Source organism: Trichechus manatus, unplaced genomic scaffold (genome assembly GCF_000243295.1).
Source record: "Trichechus manatus latirostris isolate Lorelei unplaced genomic scaffold, TriManLat1.0 scaffold00015, whole genome shotgun sequence".
Lineage (NCBI taxonomy): Eukaryota > Metazoa > Chordata > Mammalia > Sirenia > Trichechidae > Trichechus > Trichechus manatus.
The window spans coordinates 14,265,908-14,286,738 of record NW_004443951.1 but is presented as its reverse complement, the minus strand read 5'-3'; the positions used below and the strand labels follow the sequence as shown (position 1 = coordinate 14,286,738).

Below are 20,831 nucleotides of genomic sequence, written 5' to 3'. Positions count from 1 at the left end.
TGCATAAGTAGTTTGCATAAGTGGGCTGGAGAAGGAGCCCTGGTGGTTCAACGATTAAGTTCTCAGCTGCTAACCGAAAGTTGGCCGTTCGAACCCAATCTGTCGGTCTGCTCCTGTAAAGATTACAGCCTAGAAAATCTTATGGGGGCAGTTCTCCTCTGTCATACGGAGTCGTTATGAGTCTGAATCGACTGGAGGGCACCTAACAACAACACAACAAGGCTGGAGAGCAGGGAATGTAGTGGGACTGGAGGGCACACTGTAGAGACAGCTTACTTCATGGACGACTTTGTATATCTTGTTAAGGAACTTGGACTTTATCTTGTGGACCCAAGGGATACATAAGTAGAAGAATAAGATAAAGTTCTTGTTTGAGAAGAACATTCCGGCATCAGTAAGAAAGGTTGAGAGTGGAGGGGGTAGGCTAGTTGGGGGCTACTGCTATAGTTTAAGGAAGGGGCATGGGGAGGGTTCCTGGTAGTATAGTTGAGATGATTTGACTTCCTGGAACCTGAGAGAGGTCTTAGGTTTTTATTGGATGATAGAAATAGAATTTAAATAGAAGAAACTGTATGTGTTTAGTACTTGCTGGCTGAGTAGGATAGTTTATTTATTCATTCTTTTAACAAATGATTACTGAGTACCTACTATATGCCAGGTACTTCTGTAGGACCTGGAGATGTAGCAGTGAAAAGAAACATACTTTGTCCTTGGAATACTTACATTCTGCAGGGGAGACACTCAATAAATAAATTAAATACAAACTATATTAGGTAGTGATAGATGCTAAGGAGAGAAATATAGTACAGAAGGTGTATATGATCTGTATCACACTTGCTAACAACTTTTTGAGGGGCAATCCTGATGATTAGCTTAGATGATTAAACTCTGGGAGCTTTAGTTTACTGTCTATTTTTTAGTTCTGTGTTGAAAGGATACAAAACAATTCAACATTCCCGCTAGAAGGGTTTGGGAATGGAGTAGTAGGAGTTTTGATTGAGTGAAAAATAAAGAAAATCAATTCAGTTTCCTCAGTGCCAAGTTGTGTTACAAGTGACAATTTCAAAATTGAATCAAATAGATATTCTACTAATGCAAGAATTATTTTAGGTTTGAGAGGTTTAAAAACTCAACTTTACTTGGACTTCTGACCAACATCTCATTATCTCTTTACATGAACAGATCATTTGCATTTATTTACTTGAGTGTTTGATTTAAAAAGTAAGGGGGAACAGTGTTGTCCTTTAGAGTTATACTAATGGTGATGAGTGTGGCAGAGCAGAGGGCTAATACAGAGACATGGTTTGCTCCAGAATGTGTGTGAAGCCTTGGAATTAGGCTTCTGGACCTTAACAGAACCAACACTTTTAAGGTAAGCATTTAATGTGCTTTGAAATTTGACAATGAGCTTTCACAAAAATTAGCATTGACTCTCTAGGCAAAAATCTCTAAGTCCCTACTTCCTTATTTTCCGATGAGATTGACCTGGTAGATAGTAGATAGTGACCGTTGTTTACTTATTAAGCTTTTCTTTTTCCAATACAGATAACAATGAAGATGGTGCCAAAAATGCTTTCGCCTTTGGTTAAACACTGGGCTCCCAAAGCATTTATAATTTCCTTTAAGTTGGAGACTGACCCCTCTATTGTAATTGATCGTGCACGTAATGCTTTGGAAGTTTATCAACATCAAGTGGTGGTGGCCAATATCCTTGAGTCACGACGGTCCTTTGTGGTTATTGTAACCAAAGACTCGGAAACCAAGCTATTGCTATCAGAGGAAGAAGTAGAGAAAGGCGTAGAGATAGAAGAGAAGATAGTGGGTAATCTTCAGTCTCAACACACAGCTTTTATATGTGACAAAAACTGAAGTAAAAAGCCCTTTTAGGATCAAAAATTGTTCAGGGGACCAGAGCTGTTAGCATAATGGTGAGAACTAGAATGAATTCTTTGCTTTCATAAGGCCAGAGAAAATGAAGAGAAAGGGAAAAGCAGTAATGTGCAGGAGAATATAGTTTGGAGTTTGTCTTTTAAAGGTCATTTAATACTCTAAAGATAGAAACAAAGGGAAAGAAATTATGACCAAACCACCTGATGCACTCATCTGAATGTCATCTTGATTTTGAAAATGAATACAAGAGCCGTTTCTCACCTTTAAAAAAAGAGTTTATTGGGAATTAATATTCTGTCCCTCAAAATACACATATAGGCTTAAATGTCAGCCTCCCTTATACTATAAAAAGAGGATTATGGATACATGAGTGATCATGTTTTGAAGATGAAGTATTTGTTGAGTGCCTACTATGTGCCAGGCCCTGTGCTAAGCTTTGAGGATTAAAAAAGATGAATAAACACGTCTAATTTGGGAGGTGGATGTGTAAACTATTGAGTGCAATAAAGTGTGTGCCCAAAAGCTGACACAGTGGAAAGACTGTTTTTTGGAAATTTATCAAAGATGGGAATAGGGGGAAAAGGACACCTTTCTGAAGATAGATTGCCTGTAGAATGGTGAGCCTCCCACTAAGTTTACTTTCTGCATCTTGTCCTAGATTTATCCCATACTTGAGTAATTTACCTTTCATATATTTTAGTGCTGCCTTTTGGATAAACTTAACCCAGTCTTCCGCCTCCGGGAAGGCAGGGGCCAATTAGTGGTCTCTACCCTCAGAGAGGCGTTACAGTGTACAGAAAAGAATGCGCTTTGGAGTCATCTTAGGTTTGAACCCCAGCTATGCCGTCTGTTAGCTTTGTAAACTTAGACCCAAGACAATCTGTTTTCTCATCTGTAATGGCAAATAAAGCCATTTGTTGTGAAGATTAAATAAGACAGTGAAGATAAAGCATTAGTCTTGTGCCTGGCATATAATTCACACTCAATAAATGGTTGCATTATTGTTTTTCTCATTTAGCAAGGCAGTGTTACACCAGCGCCCTGCTTGTTTCCTGAATTCTTGAGAAACTTAAGGGTCCTCACACTCCTGGGCTTTAGGTTGAGAGTGCCCAAGAAGTGTAGCCCAGAAAAACCTAAATGATCTATAGTGTGATCCAGAGTGCAATTTGAAAAACTACCATTAATAACGAGGTAGAGGCACGTGGTGTGCTTCACCTAAACATTTTATTTTAAAATGCAACTCATAAAATTTCATGAGGTGAACTGGGAAGGGTAACCCAATGCATCTGACTGATAATAGAAGTGCAATAAATTTTAGTTGAAAAGATTTGAAGAGAAGTGCCAGGATGCACTGAAACATTTCATTAAATCAGGAACCATGACCTTGAGCAAAGAAAGTAAGTACAGCAGTTGAGATTGCCCTGGAGGCAGGCAGCAGTCCCTTTGAATGAAGGTCTTAACTTTCAGGTCTATTTGGCAAAACCTCAAAAGCAATAGGTTCTGTCAACAGTGGCTACTGAAGAGTAGTATGGAAGGTGAGGGAAGTAAATGACTTTCTTCTCCGCATCCATAGTTTCACGTGGATAATGACTATCATTGTCTTTGAATGTAAAAATGGGGATAAGCAGAGTTAAAACTAGAAGTGATCCTAATGTTTGTTTTTTAACATAATGATTACTTTGGGAACCATTTCATATCCTGTTTTATTAATGCTTAAAAATAACCACCCCCTGCATGGAATTATTTAGGTTTTCTACTTCAGTTTGGTTTTCATTCACAGCACTTAAAAGGAGTATTTACACAAGTAGAAATTCCAGGAGGGTTTGTTTTGTGTATGTGTGTGGGTTTTTTGTTTTTTTTCTTAAACAGCAAATGGACATGTGTAGAAAGAAAGAAAAGAGGGAAGTGAGTCAATGAGAGCAAATAAGAAGGAGCCTGATCTAGATTGGAGGACCAAGGAAGGCTTGCGTGAGGAAGTGACACTTGAAATGATATACAGCAGTTAAGTGGAATAGAAGTGGTGGTGATAAGCGTTTTAGATGTAGAACCGGCAAAACTTTGGAAAGGACCCTCTTGGGAAACTTAAATAAGACTAAGCAATAGAGTGTGTAAGTGGCACCAGCAAAGCAAGGGCCCCCAAAACATGAGCAAAATCGAGCTTTTATGAACTAACTTAGAATCTTACAGTAAGAGCAAATAGGATAAAGATGTTATCAATTTAACTTATGTTTAAATTTTGTGTCATTTAGAAAAAAAAATTTTTTTCATTACATAGGGAGGTGGGGGACGTGGTTCATCTAAAACAAATTTTCAATGCTTGGGAGTTCTAAAGGGCTTCAGCCTTTGGGATTATTCTAGTTAAGTCCAGTTTCTTCATTTTTACAAATAAGCCTAGTCCAAAAAGATTGTGATTTATCATAGATGTCCCAGGGAGGTAGCGACACATTGAGGCCTAAAATGCAGAACTGATTTAGAGCCCCTTTGCTTTTATCAGGCACTCTCACAAAATTTGTGTTACTTTATCTTTCTGGGAAAATAAATCGAAGGGTAGTAGGTCGGGGCTCTAGGTAAGAAGCTATGTGAAACCTATGATACCCTGTGGAAAAAAAAAAAAAACGTATCCTCAGAGTTGCAAATGCGTGACTCAGGTATTGTTTTTCTGCGCGCCCTAGCGTTACCACGGTTACTACCGGACGTGGTCTTTCTGGTTTCCAAGGCCAATGGAGTGAGCCGTACTATAGTTACTGCCGGTAGGTCTCCGCCCCACGACCCAGAGACCAATGGTACGCACCGTAACAATGGTCCCACGACCGTAGCGCCAATGGTGTGCGTCGTATCTATGGTTCCCGCCGGAAGGACGCCTTTGCGCCTTTGCGGCAGGATTGGTTGCTATGACGCCCGGGGCTTGGTAGGCACCTGCTGCTCGCAGCTGAGCAGCGGTGGAGTGGAGGGACCAAGCGACCCTCACAGCAAACTCTGAAAGAAGACTTCCGAACTGGTTTCTGAGGCTCCCTCTTCAGCCCCAAGGAGAAGAAGCACCTATTCCCTTCGATCAGCATTCTAGATCTTTTCCACTTCTCTCGCCAGTATGGCCCGAAACTCTAGGAGAGCCCCTCATGGCTTGGCCTTTTTAGGCCCCGGCTGGAGTGATTCCGCCTGAAGAAGATTTCGCTCGTTTTCCCCGAACCCAACTGCCACAGTCATTCAGTATTAGGTTGCCGCTCTTACTTATAGCATCCCTATAACGCCCTCAGTAAGGTAGGTAGGCGTTCCTTTGCTCAATTTACAGGTGAAGAGACTTACCCCAGGACAGACGGCTGCGCCTGGAAGTCCAGGCCACTACAAAGTCTACGGAGGCACGGTTTTCCCCTGGTTATAGGCTCGGTGAACAAAGAACTACCTTTTTCCTGCCTTTTGGTCGGTGTTCGTCATCCAGAACCTTGATTCCCCGATAAAGTTGTGGAGGCCTTTTGTATCTTCAACATCAGACGTCATCAAGTCAGTTCCCTTCTGCCTTTCAAACCACATCATTCACTTTTCTCATCCTGAGCTGTAGTTTCCTCAGCCTCCTCATTCCACCGCCTTGTGTACCCCTTCTGTTCACGCTGCCCGTTACTGAATGTCCATTCGTCTCCACCTCTGCAGTCTACAGACCACCTCAGCTTTCCTGCTACAATGCTTTGGGTAGCTGAGAATTTCACGTTCTCCAGCCCTGCAATCATTTGGAAGATTTTCTCTGCTTCTCTGCACTATGGCGAGCATGATGTGTTGGGTAAACTAGAAACTAGAAGAAATGCACAGTGGTAAATATAAACATTAAATTACTGCAAGCCTAGTGGTTTTTGAAAATGGAGGAAAAATTTGCGTTTTTCTGGCCCATTTCAGGTTTATATAAAGAACAGAAGGATGTTCCTTTAAATAAGATGAATAAAAATGTTAGGCATAAATTTTACTGATGTGTTCATGCATGTGAAAAGGTGATTTAAAATGATCACTTAACAGACAATTTCAACGTTAAGCCTAGATGAACCTGGGGTATGATAGAGTTTTCTTGAGATGCTTGAAACAGTTCTTGTACTTCCTCTCCATGTCATTTTTGAATCAAAAAACATTCTTGGTGATTGAGCCAAGAAATAAAAATGGGTAGGAGTGATTTAAAATAAATATTTTTGGTGAGGGAGCAAGCTCAGCAGTCCTAAGAAGATGGGAACAGAAGGCCTTAGGTATAGAATAAGATTAATTTATAGATACAGTGCAATTTTATTTTAGACACTAGCTTGGAGAACTTGATTTAATTTGTCTTAAAGTATACATTCCTTGCTGAGTCTTAATATTTATTTTTCAGGAGTCAGGTTTAAATGTAAACCTATTTTGAAGACATACAAAGTGTGCATTAGCAGGTATTTTTGTAGCTAAGATGCTTTGGATATTTTGACTTTTTTCGGCCAGTCGAAGCAGTTATTTGAGATATCTCAGGCTTAGAGCCAGGTCAAGGTTCTAAGTACTGAGAAATTCTGATTTCTCCTCTGTAATAGATTAGGAAAGAAAAACAGGTTTTGCAGCCTTTTCAATTTTTCACGTTAAATGGGAGCTGAATAAATTTTAACTCTTAAAAAAGACTGTTAGATGCTATATTTTAAGGAGCTGTCCTTTCCCCTTCCTGTTTGTATTTATTGAGCAAACACCATTATAACAATGTTAACATACATTAAAATTTTTTTTTTCTTTTATTACTCTAATACAGTGTATCTAAAATGACGGCAGGGAGCAATTTTTCCGGGTGGTGATGTGTGGAGACATTTTTAATAATCACAGTGTGCTACTGGCATCTAGTTGGTAAAGAGGCCAAGATGCTGCTAGACATCCTGCAATGTACAGGACAGTCCCTGACAACAAAGAATTATTCAACCCAAAATGTCAATAGTGCTGAAGTTGAGAAACTCTGCCCTAAAATATCAACACTTCATTTTTTCTGCTCTGTTTCTGTTCATGCTTACATGTGTACTTCATGTTTGTAATCAGCATAATTTTGCCTTTCTTTTTCACTTAATTTTATATTTTAAACATTTTTCCACATTACTGCTTTCTTTTTTTTTTATAAAGTATTTTTCTCCTCATTTTATTTGGGATCTGAGAAGATAAAAAACTGTGTATAATATCTATTGTATTTCAAGATGGCTGTGAGTTTTAAATTATATTCATATAGAAGAAAGACAAGGGCTAGGGTGAAAAGCCACCTACCTGGATATGGCGATTTACTTGTCCCCTTTGTCACTTAAAGACCAAAGTCCTGGGGTCCAAAGCTCATCCTTTGCTTAGAGTCAGGAGATGTGTGTTTTTGTCCTGCCTCTTTCACTGTGATTGGAGGGCACCTGCTGGGAGATAAAGGAACAAGTAGAAATGACTCTGCACCCATTTCCTTGTCCTCTTCCCGTTTAATTTTCTTTAGCTCTGCCTCAGTTTGCTTTGACAGCTTTACCACCTCATTCTTTATATCTAGAAGTTTTTGGAGGCCTAAAAACATTACAGGGTGCGCTTATTTCCAGATTGTGGATTTTTAAGATACTTAATAAGCATTGAGAGAGAGAATAATATTCTTGTATAGTTTGTTGGAGTCTACAGCAAAGAGTTGTACATGGAGAGAATAATATTCTTGTATACTTTGTTGTGTGGGCAGTTTAGGTGAGTTTAGATGTCAGAGCATTTATAATTCAAAGCATAGGTTTATATTACCTCAAGATACACCTGTTTAAATTTTTCAAATTGCTCAACTCAGATCTGCTGGGAAAACGTTAGTTCTGGGATGTCATAACATCATTCCAGGCAGAAGGAACTGAATGTTCAAAGTCATAGAAATATAAGCAGCATGATGGGAATCAGTAAGTAGGCTGGCATGAAGGGCTAGTGTCAAGAAGTAGCAGAAGATAAAGCTGGAGAGACAGCAGATTGTGAAGGATCTCTGACGCCAAGCTGAGAGATTTGAAATTTACCCTGAAAACAATGAGGATGTTAAGCAACAAGTGATTTGCATTCAGAAGAATGAGTGTCTGGCCACTTTGGAGCACATATTGGACGGGGGCCGGCTCTGCAGCAGGGAAATCAGTTAAGGATGCCATTACACTAAACTGGGCAAGAAGTAAGGAGAGCCTAAACTAAGGCAGCAACCCTAGACATGGAAGGACAAATTAAATTAGAAAATGATATAAGAGAATCTATGAATTCAGTGACTGATTAGGTATGAGAGTAGGATGAATCAGAAGGAGGGGTCAAGGATGACTCCCAGTTTTCAGGCTTGGGAGACTATACTGATGGTGATTTTATTAATTATGGGATACAGAAGGAGGAGCAGGTGTAAGGGAAAGTTAAGTAAATTGTTCAAGCTGAGTTGTTCAGTAGGCAATTAGATATGTATTGATCTTAAACCGTAGACTCATTTTGTATTGCCCTTCTATCCTACATTCTTCTTTGGAACTTGCCCCTCTCCACCAATCCTTGCTTAAAGAGTAAGCTTAGGTAGCTGTATTTGTGCCCCTGCCTCCAGCCCATTCCAGCCACAACTTATTGAATGAGGAATAAACAATGAACTTCACAGAGGGTTTGCATTCCACTGGGTAAGCAACAACTAATTATTATCTCTCTTTCAACAATTTGAACTGAAAGGTAAATGTGACGTTGAGTCAGTTCTGACTCATAGCGACCCTGTGTACAACAGAATGAAACTGCCTGGTCCTGCAACGTCCTCACAGTCGTTGCAATGTTTGAGCCCATTGTTGCAGCCACTGTGTTAGTCCATCTCATCGAGGGTCTTGTGCTGACCCTCTGCCTTACCAAGCATGATGTCCTTTTCCAGGGACTGGTCCATCCTGATAACATCTTCAAAGTATGTGAGACGAAGTCTTGCCATCCTCGCTTCCAAGGAGATTTCGGCTGTACTTCTTCCAAGACAAATTTGTTCTTTATTCTGGCTGTCCATGGTGTATTCAGTATTCTTTGCCAACACCATAATTCAAAAGCATCAATTCTTCTTCAGTCTTCCTTTTTCATTGTCCAGCTTTCACATGCATATGAGGTGATTGAAAACACCATGGCTTGGGTCAGGCACACCTTAGTCCTCCAAGTGACATCTTTGCTTTTCAACACTTTAAAGAGATCTTTTGCAGCAGATTTGCCCAATGCAATACATTCTTTGAAGTAAAGATAGAAATGCCTTAATCTGAAAAGTCACATAGGCTTAGGACTTAATGGCTGTTTTCAGCCTTGCTGATGAAGCAAGCAGAGAAAGTCCATCCATGTAGAGAGGCAAGTAAATGGAATGGACTTGTAGGGAAACCCAGAGATGAAAGACTTCATGGCTCAGAAGCGATTATAAATGACTGTACAGTTCCATATCCAGTTCCTCCATAGCTCTGTTTATTTCTGAAATATGCTCTTATCCTTTTAGTAACCCTTCTGTAGTAGTTGTGATTGATTGGCTGTGAGTGACAGAAAGTCCTAAATAGTAATGGCTTGAAAAAGATTCTTTCTCTCATAATACTGAAATAGAAGGCAATCCAGAACTAGTAGGGCAGCATCTTGAAATTGTCAAGAGACCCAGACCTCTCTTACGATGTTATATTCCCCATGGCATATGGCTTCTGCCTCACGGTGTCCAGGATGATTTCTCATGCTTCACCTATCTTGTACAAATTCTAGTCAGCAGAAAGGAGGAAAGTGTGAGGAGGGGAGCTTCCTGTTCTCTTAAGGAAACTTCCGAGAAATGGCACATGAATCCATGTACATCTTTTTGGTCAGAACTTAGTCACATGGCTGTACCTAGCAGTAAGGAAAGCAGCCTTGTACCCACAGTACAGAGCTTGTAATAATTCAAACATTTATTTTCTTTCTTTCTTTTTTTATGTTTGAAAAATACTATTTATTATGAAAAACTATAAACTTGCAGAAAGTCTATTGCTCGTGTTTATTGCAATTATATATGCCCCGAATCAGATTTGTGTTCAGACAGGTAGCTCTGGGGCAGTGTGGAAAATAAACTGGTGGGTGAAGATAGAAAAACTACAGGAGGCAGCAAAGCTACAAGCAAGAAATGATGAGGATCTAAAATAAGACAGAGGAGGGAGGAATGAGGAGCAAATTAGTGAACATTAGACTGCATGGTTACCCAGGAATGGGTCGGTAGAAAGGTTTGGGGAGTTAGCAATGACACTAACTTAATGGATGAGGGGCCAGATAGTGATGTGAGTAACCCAACTGGGGATTTCAAGGGGGAAATTACTGGGGGATAGAAAAACATATGACTCTACTTTCCACTTAAGATAAAAGTTCTCCTCCGGAGAATGATGATCACCAAAGACGCAAAGAAAGTATTTGCCCAAGAGACAGAAAGGGCCACATAAACCAGAGACTTCATCAGCCTGAGACCAGAAGAACTAGATGGTGCCTGGCTACCACCAATGACCACCCTGACAGGGAACACAACAGAGAGTCCCTGACAGAGCAGCAGAAAAGTGGGGTGCAGAACTCCAATTCTAGTAAAAAGACCAGACTTAATGGTTTGAGACAGGAAGGACCCCGGAAGACATGGCCCCCAGACTCTCTCTTAGCCCAAAACTAAAACCATTCCCGAGGCCAACTCTTCAGACAAAGATTAGACTGGACTATGGGACATAAAATGATACTCACGAAGAGTGTGCTTCTTAGCTCAAGTAGATACACGAGACTAAATGGGCAGCTCCTGTCCAGAGGCGAGATGAGACGGCAGAAGGGGACAGGAGCTGGTCGAATGGACACGGGAAATCCGGGGTGGAAGGGAGGAGTGTGCCATCACAGTATAGGGAGAGCAACTAGGATCACATAACTATGTATAAATTTTTGTATGAGAGACTAACTTGAATTGTAAACTTTCACTTAAAGAACAACAATAAAAAAATTTAAAAAAGTTCTCCTCTGGCATTTGCATTTAAGCCCTTTGAATCAGGAATGGCCAGGGGCTGAGTTCAGTGGGACTGTGTCCTGAAACTAACCTTCAAGATATTTGAAAACAGCTATTTATCCCTCCCTTAGTTTTCTTATCACCAGAATAAAACCATTTCAACTCCTTTCATCTTCCCTCAAGGTTCTTAAATAACTTTTTTTTTCAACCTTGGGTTTCCCATTTCCATTCATCCAGCTTTCCTGTCCCCTCTTGCCTTCTAGTCCTTGCCCCTGGGCTGGTGTGCCCATTTAGTCTCAAATACATGGTTGAGCTACGTGTATTATTGTTTGTTTTATGGGCCTGTCTAATCTTTGGCTGAAGGGTAAACCTCAGAAGTGACTTCAGTACTGAGTTAAAAGAGTGTACAGGGACCATACTCTTGGGGTTTCTCCAGTCTCTGTCAGACCAGTAAGTCTGGTCTTTTTTTTTTGTGAGTTTGAATTTTCTTCTACATTTTTTTCCAACTCTGTCTGGGACTTTCTGTTGTGATCCCTGTCAGAGCAGTCAATGGTGGTAGCCGGGCACCATCTAGTTGTGCTGGACCAACTCTGGTGGAGACTGTGGTAATTGTGGTCCATTAGTCCTTTGGACTAATCTTTTCCTTGTGTCTTTGGTTTTCTTCATTCTCCCTTGCTCCAGGTGGGGTGGGACAAGTGGAGTATCTTAGATGGCTGCTCACAAGCTTTTAAGACCCCAGACACTACTCACCAAAGTAGGAAGTAGAACATTTTCTTTATAAACTATGCCAGTTGAGCTAGATGTCCCCTGAGACCATGATCCCCAGCCCTCAGCCCAGTAATTCGGAACCTCAGGGAGTTTGGATGTGTCTATGAAGCTTCTATGACTTTGCCTTGGTCAAGCTGTGCTGACTTCCCCAGTATTGTATACTGTCTTACCCTTCACCATTGTTCAAACATTTATTTTCTAATCCTTAGTCACAGTCTCACCAATTTATGACACCTGCTTTTAACATTTTGATCTATTTGCTTTCAGTTTTTTCCTTGTGTATCTGATTTTCATACAGTTGTAATAATAATTTTACATTCTGCTTTTTCTGTTATTATAACATTTTCTGTATTGCCAAACAGTCCTCATAGGATCCTTTGTTTTCCAGTTGTCTTGGGCTCTCTGATACCCAGCACTAAAACTACAAGTACCCTTGTGATGGTCAGAGACCCTGTGGGGAGAAGAAGAAAGAAGATATGAGTGGGGACCAGATGATGCGGGCATGAGAAAATTTTTAGCTGCAAGTCACAGGGGGGACACATAGGGGAGTCAGGATTCAGACCTGGGTCCATTTTTTTTCAGTGCGAGTATCAGATGGTTATTAAAATTCTGCATATTGTCCACTAAAACTGTTTATGTGAAAGATGATAAGATTCTGGAAAACTTAGCAAATCAAAGGAGAAAACAATAATAATAAGGCTTTGCTTTTTAAAAAAGTAAAACTGAATTTAATTATTTATATGGACTGTCAGCAGTACAATAATAATTATGTATAGCATACAATTTGGGTCAGATTAACTTGTTTATATACTGTATTTGGTTTTAACACCAAATCTTATTTATACTTAGTTATTTTAATAACACAGATATCAGTTCATCAGTTAACAGGTATTTATCTTTTACCCACTGTGGTATTGCAAGTTGTTATGTAGCATGATTACTTCCAAGTTAAAAAAAGTTGAAGACAGCACTGATGGCAAACTTAGTCAAGATTTATAAGAGAACTGAATGACTTAGAAGTCAACATGTATTGTAAGAGATTCTGTGAGTAAAATACTTCCTTGATTAATAGTCACGGGAGATTCTATCTTCCAGAGGAGTCCTTTTATTTCTAAATGTTTATTAGGAAGAACAAAGCATTCTGGACAGAATATTATCATTGCAAGGGGCCTTTGGGAGATTTTCAGATTATTAGATTTTAAACTAAAGAACTAGACAGACAGAAAAGCTTGTGCTTTTTTTTTTTTAAACACTCTTCCATACATAATTTGCATTATGTGTTATCATATCCTCATTTCTTACTTTAGAAGATACTATACAGCTTTTCAAAGCTTTAGTTTTTTGGTATTGTCAGCTGTTTCATTTAACTACTTATTATAAATGGGTAACATAACCACCAAACCAAACCCATTGCTGTCAAATCAATTCTGACTCCTAGCGACTCTATAGGACAGAGTAGAACTGCCCTATAGGGCTTCCAAGGCTGTAATTTTTGTGGAAGCTGACTGCCATATCTTTCTCCCATGGAGTAGCTGGTGGGTTTGAAACACTGACCTTTTGGTTAGCAGCAGAGTGCTTTAACCACCACACCACTAGGGCTCTTAGGGTAACATAAGAGTTATAGTTAATAGGAAAACTAAATTATACTTTGTAGAGAGAATAATTCTAGGCATATGCATACCTCAGATTTCTTGCATCCTCAGTTGTGTATGTGTGTGTGTGTGTATGTGGGCACTGCGTACACACACATATGTTTATCTTTTCTATCAAGGAAAACCTTCAATTAGGAGTCATCACCTTCTCAAGAAAGAAGTTACTACTTGCTGTAGAGGAACAGCTTTTTTTATCTGGTGCATATTCCAGCACAGTGAAGACAGGCTGAGGACTCTCTCAGAAATTTAGAAGAGCTTACAGTAAAGCACATGGAAAAAATGAAAGAAGTGAGAACTAATTACATAAAGTTTTATAGATATCTGTGATTTTGTTCATTGTCCTTCATGAAATAGACAAATTAAAAACCAGCGTTTGAATATCACTGTATAGTTTGCAAAGCCCTCACATGTGCACTGTTTTCGTGAAATATGTTAACAGTCTCTACTGGTTTCTAATAGAGTGCTTGTACACAATGTTTCCCAGAGATGATTTGTTGAACACCCCAACAGTTCTGCTCTAGGTACCATAATTATCATCCTTGTCTCAGGAGCTGACTCTTCGTAGGCTTAGAAACCTGATTAGTCAGTGTACTGAGAGTGGATCTGCTTCTCAAAGGTGAGCTTATATTAACCATAGAAAAACAGACATCAGCTTATTAATTGACAGTAAGAAATATAATTGCCAGAGGAGCCAGACATGTGTGTCCTCTGGCTGGTGCGTTTTCTCACTACAGTCGTACTACGTGGGAAGCCAAATTTTAATCAGATATTTGCTTGGTGAACAAATGATTGTAATTTTTTATTGCACTGGCTAAGATAGTAAAATTTCTACTATAGGGCTATCTATACCTGTCCTCATTTCTAGACCTCATTATTCTAGGACTGGGGCGTCTAGCATTTAGATGGATAGGTAATATCATTTTTTACTCTATTGTCACTTTTTTTGATGCTTCCAGTACTGATCAACCTACTTTCTGGCATATTCTTTCTTTAAATGAGTTAATAAATTCTCTCAGGTTACCTGGGATCACTCTACTGTGTTTCCACATCTCAACTCAAATAGGTAACTTGCCGATTTTTAAATTTCACTCTTAGAGGACCATCTGATTTCCAAATTCTTAAGAAGAATGCAGCTCCTCTAAAACACAATGCAGTATAACATAGCATGACATAAACATAACATAGAGAGCATGAGCTTCAGTGTTAAGCACTTCAACGTTTAGCATTGCTTCTGTGTAACTCTGGGCAAATTACTTCTTTGAGTTCCAAATTCCTTACCTGTAAGATGGGAATGATAACTAGCTTCTTCATTGCTATTTGTGAGGGTTACACAGGTTAGCGTATGCAAAGCATTTCGTACAAGTACTTGGCACCTAGTGAGTGTTCAATAAATTATAGCTATTATTATTATTACTAGAAATAGGTGGTGTTGTTATTGACATTTTACGGAGGAGGAAGCTGAAGCTAAACAGGAAGTGATAAAGTTGGACTACAACTTTTAGTGTTCCTTTTACTGTACCTTCAGTTTCTTGTACACATTCTGAGGGTCTGTAAAGTACCCTTTAGTTGTCCAATAGGCTTCTAAATGATTTGGCAAATTGCAGTTCAGTCATTTGGATAGTCTAACCCCCAACCCATTGCCGTCGAGTCGATTCTGACTTGAACTGCCCCAGAGGATTTCCAAGGAGCAGCTGGTGGATTCAGACTGCCGACTTTTTAGTTAGCAGCTGAGCTCTTAACTACTTGCAACCAGGGCTCCATTTTGATAGTTTACTTCCAAGTAATTTTTGGCAAAGTACAAGCTCAGTCTCTGCTTTCAGCCCACCTGAGTATGAATTCTGTTTTCTCCCCTTATTCCTTACATGACATTGGACAAATCTCTTAGCCTCTTTAAGCCTGTTCGTCTATAAAGTGGGAGGTTATAGTCCCATAGTGTGGTGAAATTAAATATATGATGTCCTTTATATATTGCATAGAGATTGTGATTGTTCCAGAAATTTGTGGTTATGTGCCATCATATCTGTGGGAAACATAGTGTCTGAAAACAAGACAACTGGAAGGAAGTTTAGGGAGAGAGACCCACACTTGAGGAAAACTCTTTTCTGTTTATGTCTTAGATTATAGATGATATACCCCCATTGCTATTGAGTAGATTCCAACTCATAGTGACCCTATAGGACAGAGTAGAACTGCCGCATAGAGTTTCCATAGCGATCTTTTAATGGCTCTTTTACCTACTGAATTTTCAATATGCATTAAAATATGAGCCATGGACTCAGAGTAAGAATATTTATTACTTGCTTTTCAGGTGGAAAATTATGCGAACCGTGTCTGCAACTTAACAGAGAAAAGAGAAAAATTTTCCCATGGTTATGAAAAGAAAAATGAACAGCTTAGACATGAGTTTAAAGTACTCCAACTCAAACAGGGTAATTTTAACTATTTGAAAAATGTAAATATTTTATTCTTGAGTCTAAAAATTAATACGTGGCAATTATAGAAAATTTAAGAAATGTATACAAGTAGGAGGGAGGGAAACAATTACTATATATCCTCCATGCCAAGAAAAGCACTTCTAATGTTTTAAATGTATTTTCTGCCTGTCTTCTTTTAATACGTATTCTGAAGTACTCTGAAATGTATGTGTATGAGAGTGCAGAGTGGTTATTTCTTTCATTGTCTGTTACAGCATTTACCACATTGTATTACAATTATCTGTGTCAGCTCGGCTGGGGAAGAAATTATGTCTTTGTCTTAGTGGTCTTTGACCCCTGCACCACCACCCCTCCCAAAGCACCTGCCTTGTATAGTATCTAGCATATTGAGGACTCAGAAAATATTTACTAAGTACTACAAAGCTAGAAAAAAGATACAGATAGGACCCCTTACTGATGAACTCCATATGCTGTGAAAGAGAATCCCATTTACTATGGTTGTTGTTCATTCCTTTATTCAACAAATATTTACTGTGTGCCCACTATGTTAGGCACTGTGGTAGGCACTGGGAATGCAGCAGTGAATAAACAAAGTCCCTGCTTTCATGAAGCTTATGGGGAGAGAGAGAGGGTAAAAATAAATAAACATACATTTAAGGAAAAGTGTTATGAAAAATAATAAAGCAGAATTACTGATCAGAGAGTTATTGGAGGTGCTAGTTTATGTATGGTATCAGGGCAGTCTCTCTGATGAGGTGACATTTGAATAGACTTGAGGGAACTGAAGGTGTCAGTCATGTGGAAACACGAGGGAAGAGCATTCCTAGCAGAGGAAAACAGCAAATGTAAAGGCCCTGAGTCCGGGGTGTGCTTGGTGTGTGGAGACACTACAAGGAGGCCAAGGAATAAGGGAGAAATGGTGAGAAATGGATCAGATCAAAGAGGTTGTGGGGAGCCTTCTCAGCTTTGGTAATCACTTGAGATTTTATTCTTTGCAAGATACAAAGTCATTGGAGGGTTTTGAGAAGTGTAGTGAGATGATCTCACTTATATTTTAACAGAATCTCTCTGGCTGTTGTGTAAAAAGTAGACTGTAGATGGTCAAGGGCAGAGGTAGGAAGGCCATTTAGGAGGTATTGCAATAGTCCAGGCAAGAAACGATGATGATTTGGGCAAGGTGATAATAGTGGAGGTGGTGAGAAATGGTTAGATTCTCTTTTGCACAATTATTTTGTGCCATTAGACCTTTTTTTCCTGCTTATTTCTGTTTTCTTTTTCTTTCATTTTTGACTTATTTTGATTTGTGCTGGATTCTTTCCTTTCTTTTAGCGTTCCTTTGTGTATATGACCTGTTTTTCTATTTATGTCCATTGCTTTTTCTCCTCTTTTTGCCTCGTTTGAGTAATTTTTGTCATTTCCTTTTTTTTCCTATCAGTTTGGAAGCTATATAGTCTCTATGTCTATACTTTAATGGTTACCTAGATTTTTTGACATGCATATTTATCAAAGTCTGAAGTTAATCAATAGATTTATCGTCCTCCTGAACAAGACAGAGACTTTAGAACATTTTATTTTTTCCCATACAAAAATTTATACGTACATTGTTATGTGACTCTAATTGCTCTCCCTATACTGTGACAGAACACTCCTCCTTTCCACCTGATTTTTCCTGTCCATTCAACCAGCTCCTAACCCTCTCTGCCTTCCCATCTCACCTCCGGACAGAAGCTGCCCATTTAGTCTCTTGTATCTACTTGAGCTAAGAGGCACACTCCTCACGAGTATCACTTTATGTCCCACAGTCCAGTCCAATCCCTGTCTGAAGAGTTGGCCTCGGAAATTGTTTTAGTTCTGGGCTGATAGAGAATCCAGGGGCCATGCTTTCTGGGGTTCCTCCAGTCTCAGTCAGACCATTAAGTCTGGTCTACTTACTAGAATTTGAGTTCTGCACCCCACCTTTCTCCTGCTTCCTCCAGGACTCTCTGTTGTGTTCCATGTCAGGGCGGTCACTGGTTGTAGCCAGGCACCATCTAGTTCTTCTGGTCTCAGGTGGATGAAGTCTCTGGTTTATGTGGCCCTTTATGTCTCTTGGGCTGCTACTTTCCTTGTGTCTTTGGTGTTCTTCATTCTCCTTTACTTCAGGTGGTTGGGACCAATTGATGCATCTTAGATGGCCGCTTACAAGCTTTTAAGACCCCAGACGCCACTCAACAAAGTAGGATGCAGAACATTTTCTTAATAAGCTTTGTTATGCCAGTTGACCTAGATGTCCCCTGAAAGCATGGTTCCCAGAACCCTACCCCTGCTACTCTGTCCCTCAAAGTGTTTGATTGTATTCAGGAAATTTCTTAGCTTTGTCTTAGTCCAATTGTACTGACTTCCCCTGTAGTGTGTGCTGTCCTTCCCTTCAACTAAGATAATTCTTATCTACTGTCTAGTTAGTAAATAACACTCACCCTCCCTACCCACCCTTGTAACCATCAAAGAATGTTTTCTTCTGTGTTTAAACCGTTTCTTGAGTTCTTATAATAGTGATCTTATACAATATTTGTCCTTCTATGACTGACTAAATTCACTCAGCATAATGCCCTCCAGCTTCCTCCATGTTATAAGATGTGTCACAACTTCATTGTTGTTCTTTATTGTTGCCTAGTATTTCATTATGTGGATATACCATAATTTGTTTATCCATTCATCCATTGATGGTCACCTAGGTTGTTTCCATCTTTTTGCTATTGTGAACGGTGCTACAATGAACATGGGTGTTCATATATCTATTTGTGTGACGGCTTTATTTCTCTAGGATATATTCCAAGGAGTGAGATAGCTGGCTTGTATGGTACTTCTATTTCTAGCTTTTTAAGGAAGCGCCAAATCAATTTCCAAAGTGGTTATACCATTTTACAGTCTCACCAACAGTGCATAAGTGTTCCAGTCTCTCCACAACCTCTCCCATTTATTATTTTGTGTTTTTTGGATTAAAGCTAACCTTGTCGGGGTGAGATGATATCTCATTGTAGTTTTGATTTGCATTTCTCTAATGGCTAATGATTGTGAGCATTTCTTCATGTGTTCATCAGCTGCCTGAATATCTTCTTTGGCGAAGTGCCTGTTCATATCCTTTGCCCATTTTTTTTTCTTGTACTTTAGATGAAGGTTTACAGAACAAATAGTTTCTCATTGAACAGTTACTACACATATTGTTTTATGACATTGGTTAATAACCCCACGACATGTCAACACTCTCCCTTCTCGACCTTGGAGGACTTTTTTTTTTTTTTTTTTTGGTGAAAATATACATAGCCAAAGATACACCATTTCAAAAATTTCTTCATGTACAATTCAGTGACATCGATTACATTTTTCCAGTTGTGCTGCGATTCTCACTTTAGATGAAGGTTTACTGAACAAAACAGTTTCTTCTTAAACAGTTAGTACACGTATTGCCCTATGATAATGATTAACAACCCCACTACATGTCAACTCTGTCCTTACTCAACCTTGGGTTCCTTATCACCAGGTTTCCTGTCCCCTCTTGCGTTCTAGTCCTTCTCCCTGGACTGCTATGCCTCATTAGTCCCATTTTGTTTTATGGGGCTGTCCAATCCCCAGCTGAACAGTGAACCTTGGGAGTGACTTCACCACTGAGCTAAAAGGGTGTCCGGGGGCCGTACTCTTGGGGTTTCTCCAGTCTCTGTCAAGCCAGTAAATCTGGTCTTTTTTTGTGAGTTAGAGTTCTGTTCTACATCCTTCTCCAGCTCTATCCAGAACCCTCTGTTGTGATCCCGGTCAGAGCAGTCAGTAGTGGTAGCCAGGCACCATCTAGCTGTGCTGGACTTAGTCTGGTGGAGGCCTTGGTAGCTGTGGTCCATTAGTCCTTTGGACTAATCTTATCCTTGTATCCTGTTCTCTTCATTTTCCCTTGCTCCCGAAGGGATGAGACCAGTGGAGTATCTTAGATGTCTGCTCACAGGCTTTTAAGACCCCAGATACTACTCACAAGTAGAATGTAGAACACTGTCTTTATAAACTGTGTTATGCCAATTGAGCTAGATGTTCCCCAAGACCATGGTCCCCACAGCCCTCCGCCCAGCAATTTAGTCCCTCAGGGAGTTTGGATGTGTCTGTGGAGCTTCCATGACCTTTCCTTGTACAAGTTGTGCTGGCTTCCCCAGTATTGTATACTGTCTTACCCTTCACCAAAGTTACCACTTATCTATTGTCTATTTAGTATTTGCCCCCCCATCCCTCATAACCAACAAAGATTGTTACTTTTTATGTGTAAACTTTTTCATGAGTTTTTACAGTAGAGGTCCCATGCAATATTTGTCCTTTTCTGATTGACTTATTTCACCAGCATAATGTCCTCCAGTTTTATCCATGTTATGAGATGCTTCACAGATTCATCATTGTTCATTATCATTGCATAATACTCCATTGTGTGTATGTACCATAGTTTGTTTATCCATTCATCTCTTGATGGGCATCTAGGTTGTTTCCGTCTTTGTGCCGTTGTGAGCAATGCTGCAATGAACATGGGTGTGCATATATCTACTCCTGTGACAGATCTAGAATATATTCCTAGGAGCGGGATAGCTGGATCGTTTGGTACTTCTATTTCTAGCTTTTTAACGAAGCGCCAAATCAGTTTCCAAAGTGGTTGTACCACTTTACATTCCCATCAACAGTGTATGTGTTCCAGTTTCTCCACAACCTCTCCAGCATCTGTTAGCCACTTGAATATCTTCTTTGGCAAAGTGCCTGTTCATATCCTTTGCCCATTTTTTAATTAGATTATTTGTCTTTCTGTTGTTGTGGTTTTGCAGTATCTTGTAGATTTTAGAGATTAGATGCTGATCGGATTTGTTGTAGCCAAAAGTTTTTTCCCAGTCTGTCGGTTGTCTTTTTACTCTTTTGATGAAGTCTTTTGATGAGCATAAGTGTTTGATTTTTAGGAGCTCCCATTTATCTAGTCGTCCTTCTGGTGCTTGTGCATTGTTACTTATGGTATGTATTGTGTTTATGCCATATATTAGGGCTCCTAGTGTTGTCCCTATTTTTTCTTCCATGATCTTTATCGTTTTCAATTTTATATTTAAGTCTTTGATCCATTTTGAGTTAGTTTTTGTGCATGGTGTGAGGTATGGGTCTTGTTTC

The 20,831-nt window shown here is 39.6% G+C and overlaps 1 protein-coding gene across 8 annotated transcripts in view; it reads left to right on the top strand.

Annotated features, from left to right (window-relative positions):
• The window catches only part of LOC101359260 (phosphopantothenate--cysteine ligase), a 162,303-nt gene that overhangs the window by 1,450 nt on the left and 140,022 nt on the right, over positions 1–20,831 (top strand). For 5 of the 8 annotated variants that reach the window (XR_002823242.1, XM_023727143.1, XM_023727144.1 and 2 more), the window contains exon 3: positions 15,548–15,668. The exons of 1 other annotated variant lie outside the window; for it this stretch is intronic. Coding sequence is in view for 5 of the 7 variants with exons in the window: in XM_023727143.1 (XP_023582911.1) it covers positions 15,548–15,668 (121 nt within the window). In the remaining 2 variants the exon portion in view is untranslated. Of the gene's footprint in view, positions 1–1,545; positions 3,209–13,358; positions 13,528–15,547; positions 15,669–20,831 lie in introns of those variants that run through there. 2 more of the 8 variants (XR_002823243.1, XM_004371874.3) reach the window with 2 other exon arrangements.